General features: G+C 40.1%; 1 protein-coding gene across 6 annotated transcripts in view; it reads right to left on the bottom strand.

Annotated features, from left to right (window-relative positions):
* The window catches only part of esrrga (estrogen-related receptor gamma a), a 166,435-nt gene that overhangs the window by 62,368 nt on the left and 84,037 nt on the right, over nucleotides 1-20,030 (bottom strand). For all 6 annotated transcript variants that reach the window (XM_074612296.1, XM_074612312.1, XM_074612295.1 and 3 more), the window contains one exon: nucleotides 10,686-10,844. In XM_074612296.1, the coding sequence (XP_074468397.1) occupies nucleotides 10,686-10,844 (159 nt within the window). The remainder of the gene's footprint in view (nucleotides 1-10,685; nucleotides 10,845-20,030) is intronic.

Raw genomic sequence — 20,030 nt, 5'->3', positions numbered from 1 at the left:
ACATGCGTGCAGAGGAGAGGAGAAGAGGGAAGAAGATTAAGAAATCACAGCCAGTGCGCTGTGCCGAGCGAGAGGTTGAATGCATTTATGTATGTATGTTATCAGTATAATTATGGCGCTATGTAACGACGGCTCAGTGCTGAAAGAGCAGTCTTATTGTGCCTGTCTGCTCTTCAGATGAGTGTGGAGAGAGAGCGAAGGGGTTGAGTCTCTTTATTTTTTATCAATTCTTTATGTTTTTAGGTGTTTAAAGAGGTTTATATAAAGAGGGAAAGGCTTGAGTGTGTTTCTTTTTGTATTTTTACAAGGGTCTCAAAGACGTGAGCGGTGTGTTATGAGATGATTGCAAGAATCAAATTTTCGTATTAGCTGTTTTTGCTTAATTCTCTTACAGAAGAAGGGTTTTGAATTTTATTTTCTTCCTGCTATTCTGTTCGTTTTGATGCACTTCAGTGGAAGAGCACCATATCGTAACATGGTCGTAAAAACTAGCTTTTATGAATCGCATGAATTGCGTAAAACAAGTGGTATGTAACTTATTTTTGTCATAAATCGTCACAATACATCAATAAAATGTATTTTACTAGATGTCATGAAGAAAGTAATTATTTCTTTCGTTCAATTCTCAGATGTTTTGTCTAATTTCAGATAGAAACTTATTCACGTACCAAAGTTGACGGATAGTTTTAATAATATAAATAATTTTAGTTTCACATGTACAACATCAAATATAAAGAAGACTAACTGGTGGACACTTTCATCCAAAATGTAAGTTTTTCAGCTCTTTGAAATAAATAACTGTATAGTAGATCACTGTGAGTTTATTACAGTGTGGACTGAATCCTCACATTTTAGGATTAGTGTCCATGATAAAATTGACCACACATACAGTGTTTGTGACGCCAACTAGATGTGAGACTGTTTCACAAACGGCCAGAGCGAGAGGACAAAAGTGGCTGTTTAGTTCCTGCAGACATCAAATATTCAGCAGACCTATTTACCTGTCCCTTACTGAGGGAACACACACACACACACACACACACACACACACACACACACACACACACACACACACACACACACACACATACACACGCACACACACAAGAAAGATTACCACCTTCCCTTGTCTCCATTTCCAGCTCGATCCCTGTCATTTTCTCTTTCTCTTAGTTCCTATTTCTTTTTTTTTTTCATCTCTCACTTTTTGAAAGCACAGTGGCTCATGAAAGAGAGACAAATAAGTGGACGTATATATATATATATATAGAGAGAGAGAGCAGCAGAAAGAAAGGAAAAAGAAAAGAAGAAGAATCTTTTTTTCGGTGTGTTTTGAAGGAAGGTGGGCCATTTTAGTATGACAAGCTGTCATTAGAGCGGTGGGCTGATGCAGCGCCCTGACAACTGGCGGGGACAAACATACAATCATCGTATTAGAGCAACTACTCTCTGCCTCACTCTGTGTCTCTGCGCTGTTTGCTGTGTGCTGTGTGCTCTCCTTTAGTTTCTGTGTGCACTCGCACCCTTTTATTACATACAATCTCTGTACGACTGCCTCGCTAGATGGCAGCTATAAACACAAACTGATCCTCAAACAACTCCAAACTGTTTTTGTCCCGCCCCGGGTTACAGAAGAAAAGAGAAGCAGTGTAAGTAGCTGTAACGGACAGTCTGGCTGTCATTTTAACATTCACCTTTCAATACCAATTCAGAGGTTTAGATATCACTCAGTTCGCTCATAACCGGTCATGATGCTTGCCCTGCTAGACTCTTCTGACAATGTTGCCATGTCCCTAGATCTAAGCAGGTACAATGGTGAATAAAAATGTATTTTCATTGTTGATTAATCTGTTGATTATTTTCTCGATTCATTGATTAGTTGTTTGGTCTATAAAATGTCAGAAAATGGGGAAAAATGTCTATCAGTGTTTCCCAGAGCCCAAGATGACGTCCTCAAATGTCTTCTTTTGTCCACATTTTACGTTTACTGTCATAGAGGAGTAAAGAAACCAGAAAATATTCACATTTAAGAAGCTGGAATCAGAGAATTTTGACTTTTTTTTCAATGAAAAATGACTCAAACTGATTAATCCATTATCAAAATAGTTGGCGATTAATTTAATAGTCAACAACTTAATACATTTTTTTTGTGAAGAGAATTAAAAGACATGAAATGTGCAGCTGAGATGCAGAAATGTAGAGCTAAAATATTATCCTCACAATGAAAACTGCTTTTAAAATATATGCATCTGACTACACCTTGACAAACTTCAGTGCACATAGATGTAGAGGAATGTAGCATCTCACTCACTTAACATTATTTTAAAAAACAAATTCCTGTGGAAAAAAGGGCTAAAATGAGCAAAGAAGAATAAGAGGGGAGAGGAAAAACAGAGAGGAAAGAGAAGTGGTAGCAATAGAGACAGAGGGGGAAGAAGTGCTGACAATGTAGCTACCATGGGTTGGCTAATACCTTTCTATCACACCGAGCATTGTGCTCTCGATGCTGATAAGAACATACAGTCCAATAAGCAAAAAGAAAAAAAAAGAGGGAGAGAAAACCTTACACAATTCTATCTAGATGATACCGGCCGTGCGTTGGGAGGGAGGGAAAGTGAAGGAAGGATGGAAGACAGAAAAAGAAAATACATTGAATTAAAGAATAGGGTAAGAGGGGGAAAAGGAGCAAAAAAGAAAATGCATTTACATTTCCATAGTCAAATGAATAGGACGATTTCATCAATAGACAGAATTGCTTTTTCAGCCCTCACACTCCTGTGTTTATTTTTCTTTCTTTGCTCCATTTCTCTCTCTATTCTACTCCCTTTTCAACGCGCTCCTATCTGTGGAGGGTTGTTGAACCGCTTGTCAGCTTGTTAGTTCGATACATGCACTGGTGAGAGTGCACACATACAAAAAAAACACACACACACAACACGTAAACTTGACTTGTTAGCTGCACACATTGGTTCAAAATGAGTAGGTTACAGCTGTTAAAGAATTACAGAAAGAGTATATTTTCTGTTTTCTGGAGGCTCCAATTATTGGACCAGAACAGAGAAAAACAAAAGTAAACACATGTTAAAATGCATTTTTTTTTTCATGTGTGACATTTTCTGGGTACGTAGTAATTGAATTTGTGTTTTTACGTGTGCATTGTGTGAGGTGTGTGCATAGTTTAAAGGCAGAGGAATAGAGAGAGAATATATTCTGCGCGCTGTGTGTTTTAGTTTAGCTCCATAGACTCACAGTGTGTCGATGATTATAGTTGTTTTCAGGGAGAAAAATGAATAAAATAAAAAATAAAAACTCACGCAGCGACAGTCAATCTAAACCACTCTCCCTCCTACTGAGCTCTCCCTCGCCCTCGCCTTCCTGCTCTCTTTGGGTCTCAATCTCACTCTCTCTCTCTAGTCGTTTCTCCTTCTCACACACAAACACACTCTATCATTGCTTCTCTCTCTTCCTCGTGCATCCACACCCTGTCACACACACACACCACCTTACACCCCACACACTAAGACACACACACACACACACCAGGGAGCAGATCAATTGTTACAGTGTTAGTCGGGCAGGAAACCTGTAATTCACTTCATTGGCTGCAGAATAAACCCCTGATTACATACAATCAATGTGATAATGGCTAAAACACATTCTGCCCAATGGGCTGTCGGGCTGTAAAGACCGGTAGAGGAGAGGAAATGTGAGTGTGTGTGTGTCTATATTCCTGAATGTGTGTATGTGTGTGTTTAGACTCCATCTAGGTATGAATTTGAATGAAACAAACACACACCTTTGCTGCACAACGATCCACAAACTCGAGTGTGAAATGCATTGGGTAAGACTTACAGTGGCACACTAGTGGGGCTGAAGCTGTTATGATGCATCCTGGGGTTTATAAAGTTTACACCCACACACACACTGTAGTAGATGTGAATGGATAAACAGTGGGAGGCAGCACACACAGGGCAGCCTCGGCCAAACACGATTGATTAAGAATTATGTGCTTTCCAAACCTGCAGACTGCAAACTATTCGGGAATATCATGTTGAGTCTGGTGATATCAATACATTTCATTTGTCACTCTTTCATCTTTTTCTCTTTTCTTTTCTTGGTCTGATCTCTTCTTTTCTTTTCTCATAAAAGGTGATTATATTCAAAATTTTTTAAGGGAATTCCTTTTCCTCTCCAAGTCTTCCCTGGTCTGTATAAAGGGACGATTCAGATTTGAGAGTCTGACTGTTAAGTGGAAAGATATGAAGAGGTTGAGCTTGTTCAGGGAAAAAACGTGAAGGCAGTGCACCGCTAACCCTGTGTGTGTGTGTGTGTGTGTGTGTGTCAGATGGGAATCTTGATGATTTAGGTCATTTTCTTGCGGAGCAGGAGCTGATAAGTGTGTTGCTGCCAGGCACTATCTTTGTCACCATGTCTCTCTCTCTCCTTACCTCTCCCATTGTCTCTCTCTCTTTCTGTCTCCTTTATCTGCCGTGTGTCATTGTATTTGTGAGGGTGGTTGTCTACTGTAAGAACAGCGCTTCAATCCTCTATAACAGCTCAACTCCATCCAGAACGCTGCACAGCAAGTTTACAGTTAACTATATTCAGGTATTTATTTTTAATCAAATACATAAATTACTGCAAATGAGATGTCTAATTCAGGTCTATTTTGGGGACTTGGCAGGCTAAGCTGCAAAACCATGTACTTGTAGTGACCTCAAGGCTTTTACTGGAAAGGCTGAAGAGTGGAAATCAATGAAATTATTGAATGCATCCTCTTGTTAGGTAAACCTTTTACAGAAGATACCGCATGTGGCAAATTACTAATCTTCCTTTTTTATGAAAAAACATGTAATGAGCAAATTAAACATAAACATTTAATTTGTTTTAACGATACAAATATTTTGTTTTGATGTGACTGAGTGCGCGTTCACATGATATCTGCAGGTAATGGTTGTGCAGGGGTGTAAGGGATATACATTGTAGGCTGGTTCCTTTATAAAGGAAAGGTCATTGATCAAGGTTAGTGTTCCTCTCTCTTTCTGTATGTGTGTGTGTGGATTAGCAGTGTTATCGCTAAGCATTAGGGGTGCAACAGCCCTTCCAAACACTTACCAACACTTGCCATTGTGGCTGACACACATGCATTCACACACACACCCACACACACACTCAAACGCACACGTACACATTCGACCATCCATGTACAGTGAGACGTAGAGCTCTGCTCTCTCGCTCTCATCCTCAGACAGATAGAGACCTGGGCAAGGTGCCGTATCAAATGAAATTGCGCAGAGGTAAAATAATAAAAAAAAAGAGTTTAAAAAAACAAAATATCCCCCATCGGATTAAAAACACATTTTATTAAGCAGATGGTGAAAGAGGATTTCCACTCTAGTAAATATGACAGGGCTTTCAAATGTGACATGGGAAAGAGGCAGAGCGAGGGGGTGGGGGGGAGAGGGAGGCAGACAAGGAGGGAATGGGAACAGAGAGCGCAATGCTGCAAAAGAGAGGAGAGACAGAGTGTGAAGTAAAGTGGTGCTCCATCTGAGAGAATGAGTGGAAAAAAATGGTATGAAGGAGAAAAAGAAACATGGGAGAGGTGAGGAGAGGAGAAGAGAGGAGAGGAGAGGAGAGGAGAGGAGAGGAGAGGAGAGGAGAGGAGAGGAGAGGAGAGGAGAGGAGAGGAGAGGAGAGGAGAGGAGAGGAGAGGGGAGGAGAGGAGAGGAGAGGAGAGGAGAGGAGACATAAGCGAGTAGAGCGTCAAAGCTGCATTCTTTAAGCAGATCAGATTTGGGGAAATTGGGCTGTCACTACAGGATTGTGATGATTTACACCTATCCATCACAGGGAGAGAGAGAGAGAGAGAGAAGCAGAGCTAGAGTATATGTACAATAATGCACAGCATCTGTAAAAATGGAGAAAATCCGTCCTAAACAGGCTGAGTTCACTGCTTACTTTTCAATTCAGGATTCTATAAATAACACATTTAGAAACAGGAATAACATCTTTTATGTGAATTACTGATACATGTGTAAAAGTGTAATGCCAGTTCATTATTTTTACTGTATGATGACATTACGTGACAGAAGGGTCAAAAGAAGAAAGTGAATGTTGTGGATTTTGTCTTGAAATACTAAATTTCCTCCCACATTACCCAAATGTATTAAATAATTTGAAAGCTATTGCACGTTTTGAACTGAATTGTCACCAGCTGCTGTTGACACTCGCCCCCTCTGCCTCCTCGCCTGATCTTCCCTCTCTTCCTCCCTCTCTTCCTCCCCCTCATCCTCCCCTCTCGCTGCTGGCTGATGCACCTTACAGCCTCGCTCCTGGACCATCTGTTAGGGAATCTAATTCACATCCAGTCATAATCAGGTTTGCTGGAGTGCCCACTGTCTCTGCCTCTCTGTCTGTCTCTTTCTGGCCTACCTGCTTCTTTCTGCCTATTTTACATTCTCTCTTTGATTGTCTACCATTCTTAGTTTTTCATTTTTGTACAGTGTCCATGTCAGCCTTTCTCAATTCAATCATGTGTATTTGGACATTTCATTAACATCTTCCTCTTTATTTTCCTTCACACTTCCTCCACTAAACAAAAACACAAAACTGGCCCTAGAGTATGAACTTGCGACAGTGACAGAACAAATTAATCTAATCGTGTCATTGTGTGATTTGTAGGTGTTTAAATAATTTGGCTGTATTACAGTGTAATCCATAAACATGAAGTGCATGTCTTTGCAGCATTGGCTTTGCTTTTTTAAAGTCATAGTTGCAAATATAAGAATGTAGATACTCCTTCAGCTTTTTAATGATAAAATTAATTTATTAGCGTCAATTTGACGTTGCATGAAAAAATGAGGTGCTGCATCGATAGAGCATCTTGTGTTGTGTGTGTGCATGTGTGTGTGTTGTGTGTGCGTGTGTTTATCCATGGCTGAGAATAAGGCGAGTTGAGGTGAAGGGGGTGGAAGTTAATGAGAGGTGAGTGTCTGAAACCCTCTCTCTCTCTCTCTCTCTGCTCAAGCAGTAATCCTCTTCTATAAATCTGCAATCCAATCAGCGTTGTCCACACTTTTACACACACACACACACACACACACACACACACACACACATACACACACACACACACACACACACACACACACACACACACACACACACACACACACACACACATACACCGAAACACAGAGCTGTTGGGAGGCCCATCTGTGTGTTAAGGCAATCTGCTTTATCATTATGATTACATTGGGCTCAGTTTACAGCAATGTGAGTGTGTGTGTGTGTGTGTGTGTGTGCGTGAGTGTGTTGAAGCGCACCCTGGCTGCCTGACATTAATCACATTCTCATGGTTTGATGGCCTAAATAAAAAGAGGAATAATATTGTTGCTGTCCAATGAAAACGGCAGATCTCCAAAAACAAATTAGGAATTTCTTCAGCATTCAAAAAAAGTTTTCATTGGAGTGAAAGCTCCAGGAAACAAAGCATATGAACGCTTTTATTTATTTATTATTATTTTTTTATATATTATTTATTTATTAGTTCTTAAAACAATTAAGGTTTTGATGGATTTTAGGAGAGAATGCCAATCCCAGTGTTAACAACAAAAACCATAAAATATTGTTCCAAATCAATAATAATAATTTAAATGCATTTAGAAATATCTTAATTATTTTGGCCAAAAGTATATAATTTTTGTTGTACAACAAATTGAAGTTTCTTCCCAAAGGCGCATCAGCTGTGCGTGTGTGTGTGTATGTCTGTGTGTGTGAGAGAGTATTTATGTCAATTGCGTGACTAAATCCCATCAACACAGTTGGAGGTCAGATATCTTGGAGGATATGTTCATGTGATATTTTAGTGCGTGTGTGTGTGTGTGTGTATAAATGTGTTCCTTCTACTGTGTGTGCATGAGAAAAAAATGCATATATATATATATATGTACGTATGTATGTATGTGTGAGGTGACTGGTATTTATCTTCAACTTTACCATTTAGTGCCTAATTAATTATGGTTTTTATGTCCTTCTTTGTTGTTTTTTAAAGAATGGGCCCTTTACAAGTGTAAACAATCAAATTAATGTTGGCTGAATTCCATTTAGCTGTTTCAGTTTCAGGTCCTGGTATCGTGCATGCTGATGGTTGTTTGGTCTATAAAATGTCAGAAAATGGTGAAAAATGTTGATCAGTGTTTCCCAAAAGCCCAAGATGACGTCCTCAAATGTCTTGTTTTGTCCACAACTCAAAGATATTCAGTTTACTGTCATAGAGGAGTAAAGAAACCAGAAAATATTCACATTTAAGAAGCTGGAATCAGATAACTTTTACTCTTTATTCTTAAAAAATGATTCAAACCGATTAATCGATTATCAAGTTGGTGATTAATTTAATTAGTGACAACTAATCAATTAATCATTACAGCTCTACTGATTATAATGATAAACTGTATATTCCTGTATTGAAAAATTTCAGTAGAAGTCTTAAGATAAATTCTAAAGTTGTTAACTTCAGCAGATACTGTTATAGTTATTTATATTATAATCTGCTGACAGGCAAATGTCGTTGTTGGTGTAGGTTTGGCAGTTGAATTCGCAATTACAATATCAACTGTAGTTTGTTTTAACTTTAACCCCAAAAGTTGCACCAACGCAGCGCAAATAATGTTCCCCAATGCAGAGTTTAGTGTGTGTGTCCATCTATGTGCGCAAATGTAGTGTGTGACTTCAAGCCATGGCGTGACTCACCTCTCATCACCAGACTTCACTGTTTGCCAACACACACACACACACACACACACGCACACACACACACACACGCACACACACATACACACACATACACACACACACACACACACACACACACACACACACACACACACACACACACACACACACACACACACACACACACACTGTGCTAGTAACACTCCTCTTGGTGATTGGCCGAGAGTCTGCGTGAGAATGGCTTGCCAGACCTCTAATTGGCTTGACCCAGACTAACCCTGAAATCCTATTGGACTAAGACTTCCCTGTCTACCGTGCGCGCGCACACACATACACTCACACACGCACATAAAATTACAGGGCCGTGCAAAAGCCTAACAATGCACTAATCAATAATGTTCTAATAGGCTGCAATAACCCAACAATAACAACATTAATCAGTTAGTAATGTTCATTAATGTCAGTTAGTGACATCATGCAGCATAATATTGTTTGGTCACAAACAAATAACATCCAGAGAGTGACACAGCAAATACTTGACCATGCATTAAGTTTTAGGAAAGCTTATTTGAGCACCGTTTGCTATTGTGGCATCTAATAATGTCATTTCAAATCACTGGCAGTGATTTGTCACAGCATTCTCAGGTGAGAAAATAGATGATAGAATATAAACATATGTGCAATAAGCCTGCATTATGCTCATTATGTACAAAACACATACTTACAATTACAGTTTTGCAATCTGAGCATGCGGCTCTATCTCTTATCCATGATTAAAAGAGAGGAAGTGGCAGAGAGGGAGGATGAGTATGTCTGTGTGTCATGTGTCACACATTTGCTTGTGTTTTAACATGAAACAAGCAGCATATTTACAGTTTATGTTCTAAAAATGGCCCTCAGTTTCACCTGCCTCAAACAACAGAAACTTACAGAGTTCGTTTCCACTGGAGAACTCGTAAAATTTCACTTTGTGTTTAAGCTTTTCATGCTTTATTGCACATGCAGATGGCATGGGGGGATTACTGTAATGGTAACAGTGACTGTCCTTCAACCGAATGATATGATTTAAAGCCTCTGTGCTGCCATTTGCACTACTGAAGTGTCCTTGAGCCAGAAGGTGAATCCCGCTTTCTTGTGATACCTCGTATACTGTAAAAAATATAACAAAACAAAGGCAGTGCTACAGGTAAAGAAAAACACATGTAGCAGTATTAGTAGTAAATCAGTTAAAAAATAAAATATTTGCCTTTGGACACTGAGTAAAATGTGTTAGGAAGAATTTTCTAGCAGTGTTACAAGTAAAAAATGTTTATGAAATGTTATTTAAAACGTGCACCAAATAGAGAGTGGAACCTTACATTTTAGACCACTTCATAGTCCACCCCTTCTACATGCCTGCTGAACCTGCTTTGTTCATGGCTATACTTTTAAGGAGATAAATCTGTTTATTACATATAATAAATTTGACTTTTGCACATGGTGACACAAAAGTGGAGCAGCTTATTTTGAATACGGATATAATAAAAACGTGTAAGCAGAAAATGTAAAATATACTTCAATCAGTTTGAACATATAGACTGCTTCCATGGAATAAGGAAAAGAAGAAATATCTGATTTAGGAAATAAATCAATGGAAATTAAAAGACACACATATATATATCTATATATAGATATATATATATACTGTATATATAACTCCCGTGCTGTAAAAGTTCTCAGCGCTATGTCTCTCTCTCTCTCACACACACACAGGCAGACCACTAAAAACACTGGCTTTTGATGTCTCAAAGTGCTTGCCTTTTCTTTCTCTTTCATCCGAGGTTTATAGAGGTCAAGTGTGGCTTTTGTGTAAAACTGAACTCATGATTCATAGATTCTTCTTCTTTTACGTTTTTCGTTCTTTCCCTTGCTTTGTGTGCGTCTTCGTCTCGCTCGTCATTCGGTCTTACCTGGGGTTGTAGAGGGCATGTGCGTCTCTCATGTGGTTGGCCTCCAGTTGATCGTAGCTCTGGTGCATCCTCCAGGCGCCAGCGCCGCATTTACTGTAGGTCGACTTGGAGTTATCGTCACTGCTGCTGTTCACCAATGGACCCTTCGATAAGTTCATTCTGTAGGCAGGGACAAAGTGAGAGAAGGAGGGGTGAAATACAGCCAGTGGGACAGAAATAGTAGAAAAACTATCAAGTAAAATATAAAAAAATCTGTAAAAAAAAAAAAAAAAAAGAAATAAAATGTGAACATTAGGAGAACACATATAAATCAATTTGAAAAATACAACTTGAAGAAATGCAGAGATTTTTACAATAAGTGAGGACACGAACACGGATGGAAAAAATAAGAAAAAAGCTTCCAGAACAATAAAGAAAAACAAAACAAAACAAAAGTTATTTATAAAATAAATATAGTGACGCAAATGAATTGGAGACACGTCATGTGGTACAAATGTAGTTAATGCACACACAACACACACATTCAACACACACCTTTTGCTCGTCCGTATGCCCGCAGTAGATATAACAAACAGCTACACAATACGCAAACAGTTATACAAATATGCAACTACTTAGCACAAGCAGGACAGAGAGACAGGTAGGTATGCAGATAGTCAGGTCCAAAGTAGACAGACTGACACACAGGACGACATGCTGAGAGCACACCACAGACAGCTGTCAGCCAGACAGATAGATGCACTGAGGACGCGTTGTTACTTTAAACCAGTACACGAGACTTTTGTCCTGGAATGTGTTAACAAATTTCTGTGAAATACATCCGTCTGTGCGCAGATGTGGCGGCTGCGTCAGGCTGCTAATTGAAGCACACCCCAGCTGTGTCTAACGTCAGAGGAGTTTTACCAGTTTTAGCCGCCTTGCAAAAAGGCTTTCAGACTGAGGGAATATAAAAGTAAAAGCACCGGAGGAGGGACCGCTATCCGTCAATCAAACCCGGCGCTGTCGTCAGGGGAGGAGCTGTCGCCGGGGTGATAAGGTCACCGCGGGCAACAGAATCAAAATCATCCATCGCAAAAAATTAATTAATTAAATAACACAGCATGTGAGAAAAAAGGGACGGTACTTATAGCTGACGTCAAAGAGGAGGAGAGGAGGCAGGGTTTATAATAAAATTGGCTGGGTGGCCTATATTTAAACAAAACTATCAGGGGAGAATAGAGCGCCGCTCGCTTTATTACAGGCGGACAAAATGTAGAAAATACAGAAACCAATTCAGACTGGAGAACAGATGTCAGAACACAACTGGTAATAAAGTGATCCTTCTAAAATAATGCATAAGAGATGCCTGCTGGCGATGCTTTAGGCATCCCTGCGCTTTGCATTTTGAGCATTTGTGTGTTCTTTTTGCATAATAACAGATACGTCAAATATAATTATGTGCCTAAAAAGGGAAAAATCATTTAATATTTATATTTAACTTTGCAGAGAAATCTACAAATTGAACGAAGATACTGACAAATCTTTTCACGGCAAACAAATCAAAACAGCAGGGAGCTCTTTAAGTGACGCAAGGAGCTAAACGGCTATTAAATAAAATAATGGTATTTCTTTTCAGTTATCATCGTTTTGGTTTTGCTGGATTTTTCCTTTGAGTGTGTGTGTGTGTTGTCGTCTCAGACATTGTGTATCAGTAAACAGAGCAGGATGTTGGTATGTGTCACAAACTGATAGACACATGTTTACCACACAAACACACACCATACAGACATGTGCGTGTACGTAGGTGTGTGTGTGGTGTCCCACTGTGGGTTGCTGTTTAGGTGAGGGCCACGTAGGCAGACAGGTAGACAGACCAATCACTCGTCTGACAGACCCCCCCCTCCCTCCGTCCACAGAGCTGGGTTGGCTCAGTGAGAGGTGGAGGGCCAGGGTGTGTAATATGTAGGTTTTAGTTCCACTCTGGTGAATAGGAGGAATCGATATCTCGCTGCTGCTGCTGCTGCTTCAGACACTTATTGGCTTTGGTTGCGGTGTCACAATGCTATATAGACAGGCAACACTTAATACTGCTTTTTTATGGGGGGAGTGTCCTGGTGTCACACCAGACTAAGGTACACCCAGTACTGCGTATATATGTGACGCTGTTAGTTTGGATCCTCATCCCTGCCTTTTCCTGTCGCATGCAAGCTGTTACGTGAATTGTGAATTATTCTACCGGCCAACACAGCAGACAAAGTAAATGGAAAGTAAATTAGAGATTAATAAAGAGGAATAAAAACATTGGAAGTGTGAAGAATCTTGTTTAGCTTTACATCCTCATTACCATGAACCATGAGATGCAATTTTAGAAAGAAAACTTTACCAAGTTCTATGATAAATCACTATTTCAATATTTTAGCTAAACAACGAAAGGCTTTTTGATTTTCAGAAATCACCTCCGGTCTGCCAATAGCATTAAACTGTTGGGGATTACAAATGGAGATTCTGTTTTATTACATTATACCTTATGGCAAGGTAATCGGATATTTTTTTTTCAAGTCTTTATTCATTCCAGGAGATTCAATTTGGGCTAAAAGGCATCTTAAAATCAGCTGACAATCATTTAAATCAGGCATCAACAGCGGTTTGAATGTTCTGTTCAATGCAGGGAAATCTTACAGTAGACGTGGTATTTGTGCAGTACTAAATACGTATAATTTAATTAAATTTAATCTCTACCTGAACGGATTCAGATTATTTAAAGAAACCTTTCATTTTAAGCATTCAAATTCATAAAAGTACTTACACATCAACAACATAAATAGCTCAGGTCATAAATATTTATATATGCGTATGTACAAAGTAAAAGGAGAGAATAAAGGAGAGGAGTATTAACCTATGTGATTCTACCTGACCTATTTCACGCTCCTGTCACTACATGTAAGCGGCACCAGCACACACACACACACACACACACACACACGCTCACATTGTGGATGTGAGAAGGTTTGTGTGTGTGTGTGTGTGTGTGTGTGTGTAAAAGTATGGAGATCGTGGGTGTCTTTCTGATGCTCAGTGACTCGCTCATGTGTTGCTGGCCCATCTGTGAACAGAATGACCATGACACAGTATGTGTGTGTGTATGGACGTACGTGTGTGTCTGTGTGTGTGTGTGTGTGTGTGTGTGTGTGTGTGTGTGTGACATGGTGATGCAGTGATTGATGAGACAGTTGCCATTCTTGCTAATGCAAAACGCACCTATCCCTGAAGGGAGCAAATGCCACAACACACACACATACACACACACATACACACACACAGGGCTGCAACTGCCCTACGTAATTACCCCTCTAGTCAGGGCGGTGTGATGTCTTCCACTCACATTTACGATAAATATCCACATCAAAATAGTTTCATAAAGAAAAACACTGTTGCATAGGTGTCATACGCACATATGAAGAACACAAATGAACAAAAAATGAAGACAACAAATTCATTTGCAGGATAATCCAGACCACCTCCTCTGCTTGAGTAGAGCATAAATACACACTTTCGCGTAAAACAATATGCAATAACAACCGCCAGACAAATAGAAAAAAAGATAGAAAATATATTTTCCTTTTAAACTGTTACGTTTCTTGCATCTAAAACAATAAAACTGTGGCTCCGTTTTGTAAATCACTAGGCTCGGTGGTGAGATATGACTCACAAATGTTAGTTATTCCTGATAATATTGTCATATAATTGTTAAAAATGTAAATTTAATATCTGCATGTGTGATATAGTAATGACATATTTGTAAAACATCAAGTCTCATAAATAGAATCTGACAACGACATGTATTTGTGTGTGTGTCGGGGAGACGTTAAAACGATCATTAGATAATCACAAATACCGCGTGCATATAAATATATTTATATGTGTGTGACTGTGTTTGTCTGCGCGTGCGTCGGGGCAGGTGGGGTTTTGGCGCTGCAGCCCTTTGTGTGTCTGAGTGGATGTGGATGTGTGTGCGCGTTAGCGTTAGCGACGGGAGCTGTTAGCGGGGCAGGCGGCAGATGGGCTGTCGGCCTTAATAGGGACTGAGCGGGTGCAGAAAGGTGACAGCTCCATGAGGGAGGGGTGTGTGGGGAGGGAGAGGAGGAGTGTGTGTGTGTGTGTGTGTGTGTGTGTGTGTGGGGCGGGGGGGTTGAATGGTGAAGGAAGACGGGGATAAAGGAAGGGAAATGAATTATCTGCGGAGGTCAAGAAAAGTGTGCATCAGCTGCGTAGAGGAACGCACCTACTGAGGACACGAAGTGCCACGACATACCTGAAAAGGTTTGAAAACAGTGATCGAAGCGGTGGGCATTTCCGCATTTCTAAATATATAAAGTGCTTGTTCGGTTTCATCTCGTCAGATATGCTCTTTAGTTTGTTTGTGAAAAAGGCAGATTGTGGCGCTCAAATTTGAAACCAGATTAATATTTTTGAAAATCGAAGGCGTATAGTAAATATTTAATTGAACTTGCATCAACATAGTTTTTACAATGTCACAAGTACAACTTAAGTAATTTAAGTCCGAACCTGCGCAGACACAGAGTTAAAACACACACAGAAACACACACAGAAACACGGGCCATACCCACACATGCATTTTTCTTTTACGGTCACACTCAGATACACATGTGCACAACAATGTGAGTGACTGACATGAATCGCTGGGAATTTGAGGGGCAAAGAAACAATGTCGAGCTTTTCGTTCAACAAAAATAATCTGCAGAATGAGCTGCTTTGTATCCTCAACATCCTCCTTCTTTTTCCTCCAAAACACAACGAAATGTGAATGATACGATCAACTTTTATATCTACGTTTCTTATCATGCATTTTACACAAACAAGCACGGATTATATACCAATATATTTGCATTAAGAGAGTAGGTTTCACTTGTTTGTTTTTGTAATAAACTGCTTTATAACATGAGGTGACAAGTCGAGACAGAGCGAGAAAGAAAAGAAAAACATAAAATCGTTAACCAACGTTAAGAAAATTGCTGTTTTGCAATTGCTATTTATTTCAATAACATATGTATTGCATTTCAAAGTTGCCATGCAATTTTGAATACTTTCTATCCTATGGTGATGAACTTGAGTAAAACAAATCTATTAAAGTTTGGAGGGGATGAGCCGACATGGAGCAAATAGAGGAAAGTATAAAAACATTTTTTTGAAATTTTCTCCTTTTTCTTTATCCCAAGAATCCCATGAGTGTTGTTACTTAAGACTTCTCAAGTGTTATTGAATCACAATTCAGAGATTTAGAAAAAAGATGTGCTTTTGTAAAGTACCAAGACGTCTGAGTTTACAGTAAATTTAGTGAGCACGTATAACCAGTGGTGGAGTTTATTTGTCATGCGCATTTGATAAAGTTGGTAAATTACACCAACGGAGATGCCAAGTGCACAGACGACACACAGAAATAGAAAAAGCAGAGAGAGGCAGACTAAAGAGAGAGGTGGGGTGGTGGGCTGGCCTGTCATTCTCTCCCCATCAGGCACACACATGAAGCATGATGGGAGGATGAGAGGAGGAATATTTCACTGTCAGTCGGAAGGCGACATGGTCATTCATTTCTCTCTCCCTCTCTCTTAGTCTCCATCCATGTCCCTTTTCTACTGGATCTTTCCCTTTTTGTGTTTTTGAACCCCGCTTACACACTGTCGAAACAATGACAATTTAATCATACTATACACGGCCTGGGCATGTAGAGGGGGAGAACTATCCAACCAGCCGATCTATAGGACTCTCCCAACGGACACACAGAGAGAGAGAGAGAAACAGCAAAACAGAAAAAAGTGCAAAAGACAGACAAGGCGTTTGAACCTGCATCATTCTCTCGATCCTCTTTAACTCATGCACACACAAACACACACACACACACACACACACACACACACACACACACACACACACACTCACACACACACTTGCATACATACACACGCTCTTGCACACACACACACTCACACGCATACACAGCACCTCTCCATCTAAATCTGTTCTATTGTGGCCCAGTCTCCGCTGTCTCCTCCCATTAGGAGTGAGAGGCAGCATTAGAGGCCCTGAGCACGACACTATGGGTGCTCCCCCCCCCCACACACACACACATGCACGCACGCACACAGGCACACGCACACACCTACATACATACACCGGTCTCCTGTTCTGAAGCGCAGCTCAATAATTTACCAAGTGAACAGCTGAAATCACAATTTTGTGACTCCTTCGCAAAAAACAATAAAGCCACAGCAGTGACAATAGCAATGCGAAATAAGACATAAATTAAGAAAAGTCAGTATTCCCTAAAATCAAATGGTCAGATCTGTAAAAAGACGTGTTAAAATTTCTCAAAAGAAGGACATGCTTTCGAAACTGAAAGCTCAAATCTGCACCTTTTTCCTCCGCATCTCTCTACACTGTCACATAAACGTCAAAAAAGTAGGCTCGAATGAGACAGAAAAAAGTCGGTACGCAGCGATAAGAAGAGTAATTCTTAGTCAAAGTGTAAATAATTTGATAGATTGTGATAAGAGTAATAACAAATGAATGCACATTTTGATGTATGGATGGCGGAGTGCGAGGAATGAGCGGATGAGCGTCGTGGAGGGAGGGAAAGATAAGAGATGAGAAGAGATGAGCGGCGTTGCCTCTCACTATATATCACTCTCTCTGTTCTTTCAATCAGCGCTTTGGCATTCAATCACACACACATACACACACACACACACACACACACACACACACACACACACACGCACACACACACACACACGCACGTTTAGCTTCACCGTCAGTGTGGTGTAATGGCTAATTGCAGCGAGTGTGTGTGTGTCACAGCTGGTACAGTCTCTCTTACTGCTCTTTCAACACATAAAGGCCGGCACTGACCCATGACACACACACACACGCGCACACACACTGAAGTGATGGATTGAGCATAAATCAGAGAAATTCACATCATCAAAGCTTTACAAATGTGTGTGTGTGTGATGGTGTGTCTTCAATATCTGCATACGTGTATGAATGTGCAATTGCATTTTTGCCACAATTTGGTTACTTTTTAGCTGCAAATGCACAAAAAAATGTGTGTGAGGGTGTGTGTGTGCATGCATGCGTGCGTTCATGCGTACATGTGTGTCCAGCGGACCCCTAAGTGCTGGTGTCAGACAAAAGCTACCCCCCACCCTCCTCCTCCTCCTCCTCCTCCTTCCCACCTCTAGCTCGGTCTGTCTCTCTCATTGCATCTCTCTCTCTTTACGGGACTGAATAACCACTGGAATGCCCCGGACCCTTCACATGAGAGAGAGAGTGTGTGTGTGTGTGTGTTTCTGTGGGTGTTAGTGCGTGTGTGGAGGCTTAGACAATGCAAAAACTGACAGACAACGAACGCCGTAGGGACACACGGACAGACACACAAAAAGAAGAACACCTCCTCATACAGGCCACCAATAGGTCACACACACACACACACACACACACACACACACACAAAATGTGGACAGGCAGGCACGAACCAATGCATGACAACAAACAGATGCAAATGCGCACACACACACACACACACACACACACACACACACGCTCACACACTCGTACACACAGCCAACAAATCAGTGCGGCACATATTGACATGCTTTGACAGATGAATTAAGTAAATGATTTTATAAGGAGATTAAAAGGATTTTAATTTACGCAATCTCTCTTTGGTCCCCCCCCCCACCCCCGTCCCTCCCTCCAGTCAGCTTTACCTCTCTCTCTCTCTCCCTCTCTACTGCTTTCTCTCCCTCATGGCCTGAGAAAAAGAGTGCACGAAAGACTGACAAAAAGAAAAAGGCAGAGAGAAATAGAATACATTTTCTAAATTTTCTTAGACAAGAAACGAGCAATACTTTCTTTGCTTTCGTCCATATTTTTCATCACAGATTTAAAAAGAAAAGGCAGGTGATCTTTACCTTTTTAGAAGTGACTACGACATTATTACAAAGCTGCTCTATTTAGGTTTTAGTTAAATAGCACTTGCTGATATTTTGAACTGACAGAGGGTGAGCAGAACGATCAGACTCCAAGTTTTGAAATTTTCTTCTGTTAATTTATCTAAATTACATTATGTCACCATGAAAATCAGAATAAAAACAAATCATTATCAAATTATCAAATCATTAAGGTCATGGGATTGCTCCGAAAATTTACAGAAACAATGTGATTTGTCTGTTGCATGGCTTTCACTGCTGTCTTGACACATCAAGATGAAACACTCGAGCGCTATCGTGTGCACCCGATTAATCATTAAATCTGTTCAAATGGCAAATAAATATCAATATAACTAAATGATTTCATATTTTTCCAGCTGATGAATTTACATTTATTCATCACACTTTGACTGAGTGCAATTTCAAACATGCAACAAACTGTTATTCATCAGACACAGAAATTTAGACTTTCACTCACAATCACAAACTATTTATTTGCACGGAATTTCCTTGTAATTAAATACAATAATTAAATATAGAGAAAAATCACAATATGAAAATGACCGAAATCATTTATGCTGCTATCTCTCACACTGCAAACCTCTGACTGAATGATCAGCACGGCCGCTGTGTGATTCTCACCAGCCGTCTCCTTCACACCCACTGACAAAAAACACCAAATTCACTAAAGTCACTGTAGGAAATATATCTTAATGATATGCAAATGGTATGTATATGGTGGCATGAGGGGAATGCAATTATGTTAACAGCTTAAGCGGTACTTGTTGTTATTATTATTATTATCGGTATGATCATTATCCCTAATATTTTAATTAGTGCAGGAAAGCAGTGCCTGAGAGCAAAGGAGGGGAAGCCTGAGCAGAGAAAAGACAACGGTGGATGAATGGATGAATGGATGGAGGAGCGGACAGACGGACAGATGCAAGGATGGACTAGAGGATTTCTAAAATTTGTGAGTGCGTTCCCAGTTTACGTGCACTTGCAGAAATACACACAGATAAAGCAGCACTGCTAACATGACAAGAAAGTGTGTTTTTCCGTCAACATATTTGTGCTTAATTTCTAAAAACAGCTCTCACGCTTTACACTTCTTCACCAAAACCTGGCCAGAAGTGTTCACTTTTCTTGTCTAATTCACAATTAAAAAACAAGGTTTTCAACCTGAATTGCTATTGGTTCCTAAAATACACCACACTGTTTGCAGCGCACAGACTCTGTTCAGGTACAGTGTACATGGTTGAGTCCTTACAGTTGAAACTGTTCTGAATTCAGACTTTGCTCTGGACATCCACTCATTTGATTTACAAAAAGAAATCAACATGCTCAATGTGAAAGG

Source organism: Sebastes fasciatus, chromosome 2 (genome assembly GCF_043250625.1).
Source record: "Sebastes fasciatus isolate fSebFas1 chromosome 2, fSebFas1.pri, whole genome shotgun sequence".
Classification (NCBI taxonomy): Eukaryota; Metazoa; Chordata; class Actinopteri; order Perciformes; family Sebastidae; genus Sebastes; species Sebastes fasciatus.
Note: the sequence above shows the minus strand (reverse complement) of the source record. Positions and strands in the feature narration are given on the sequence as shown.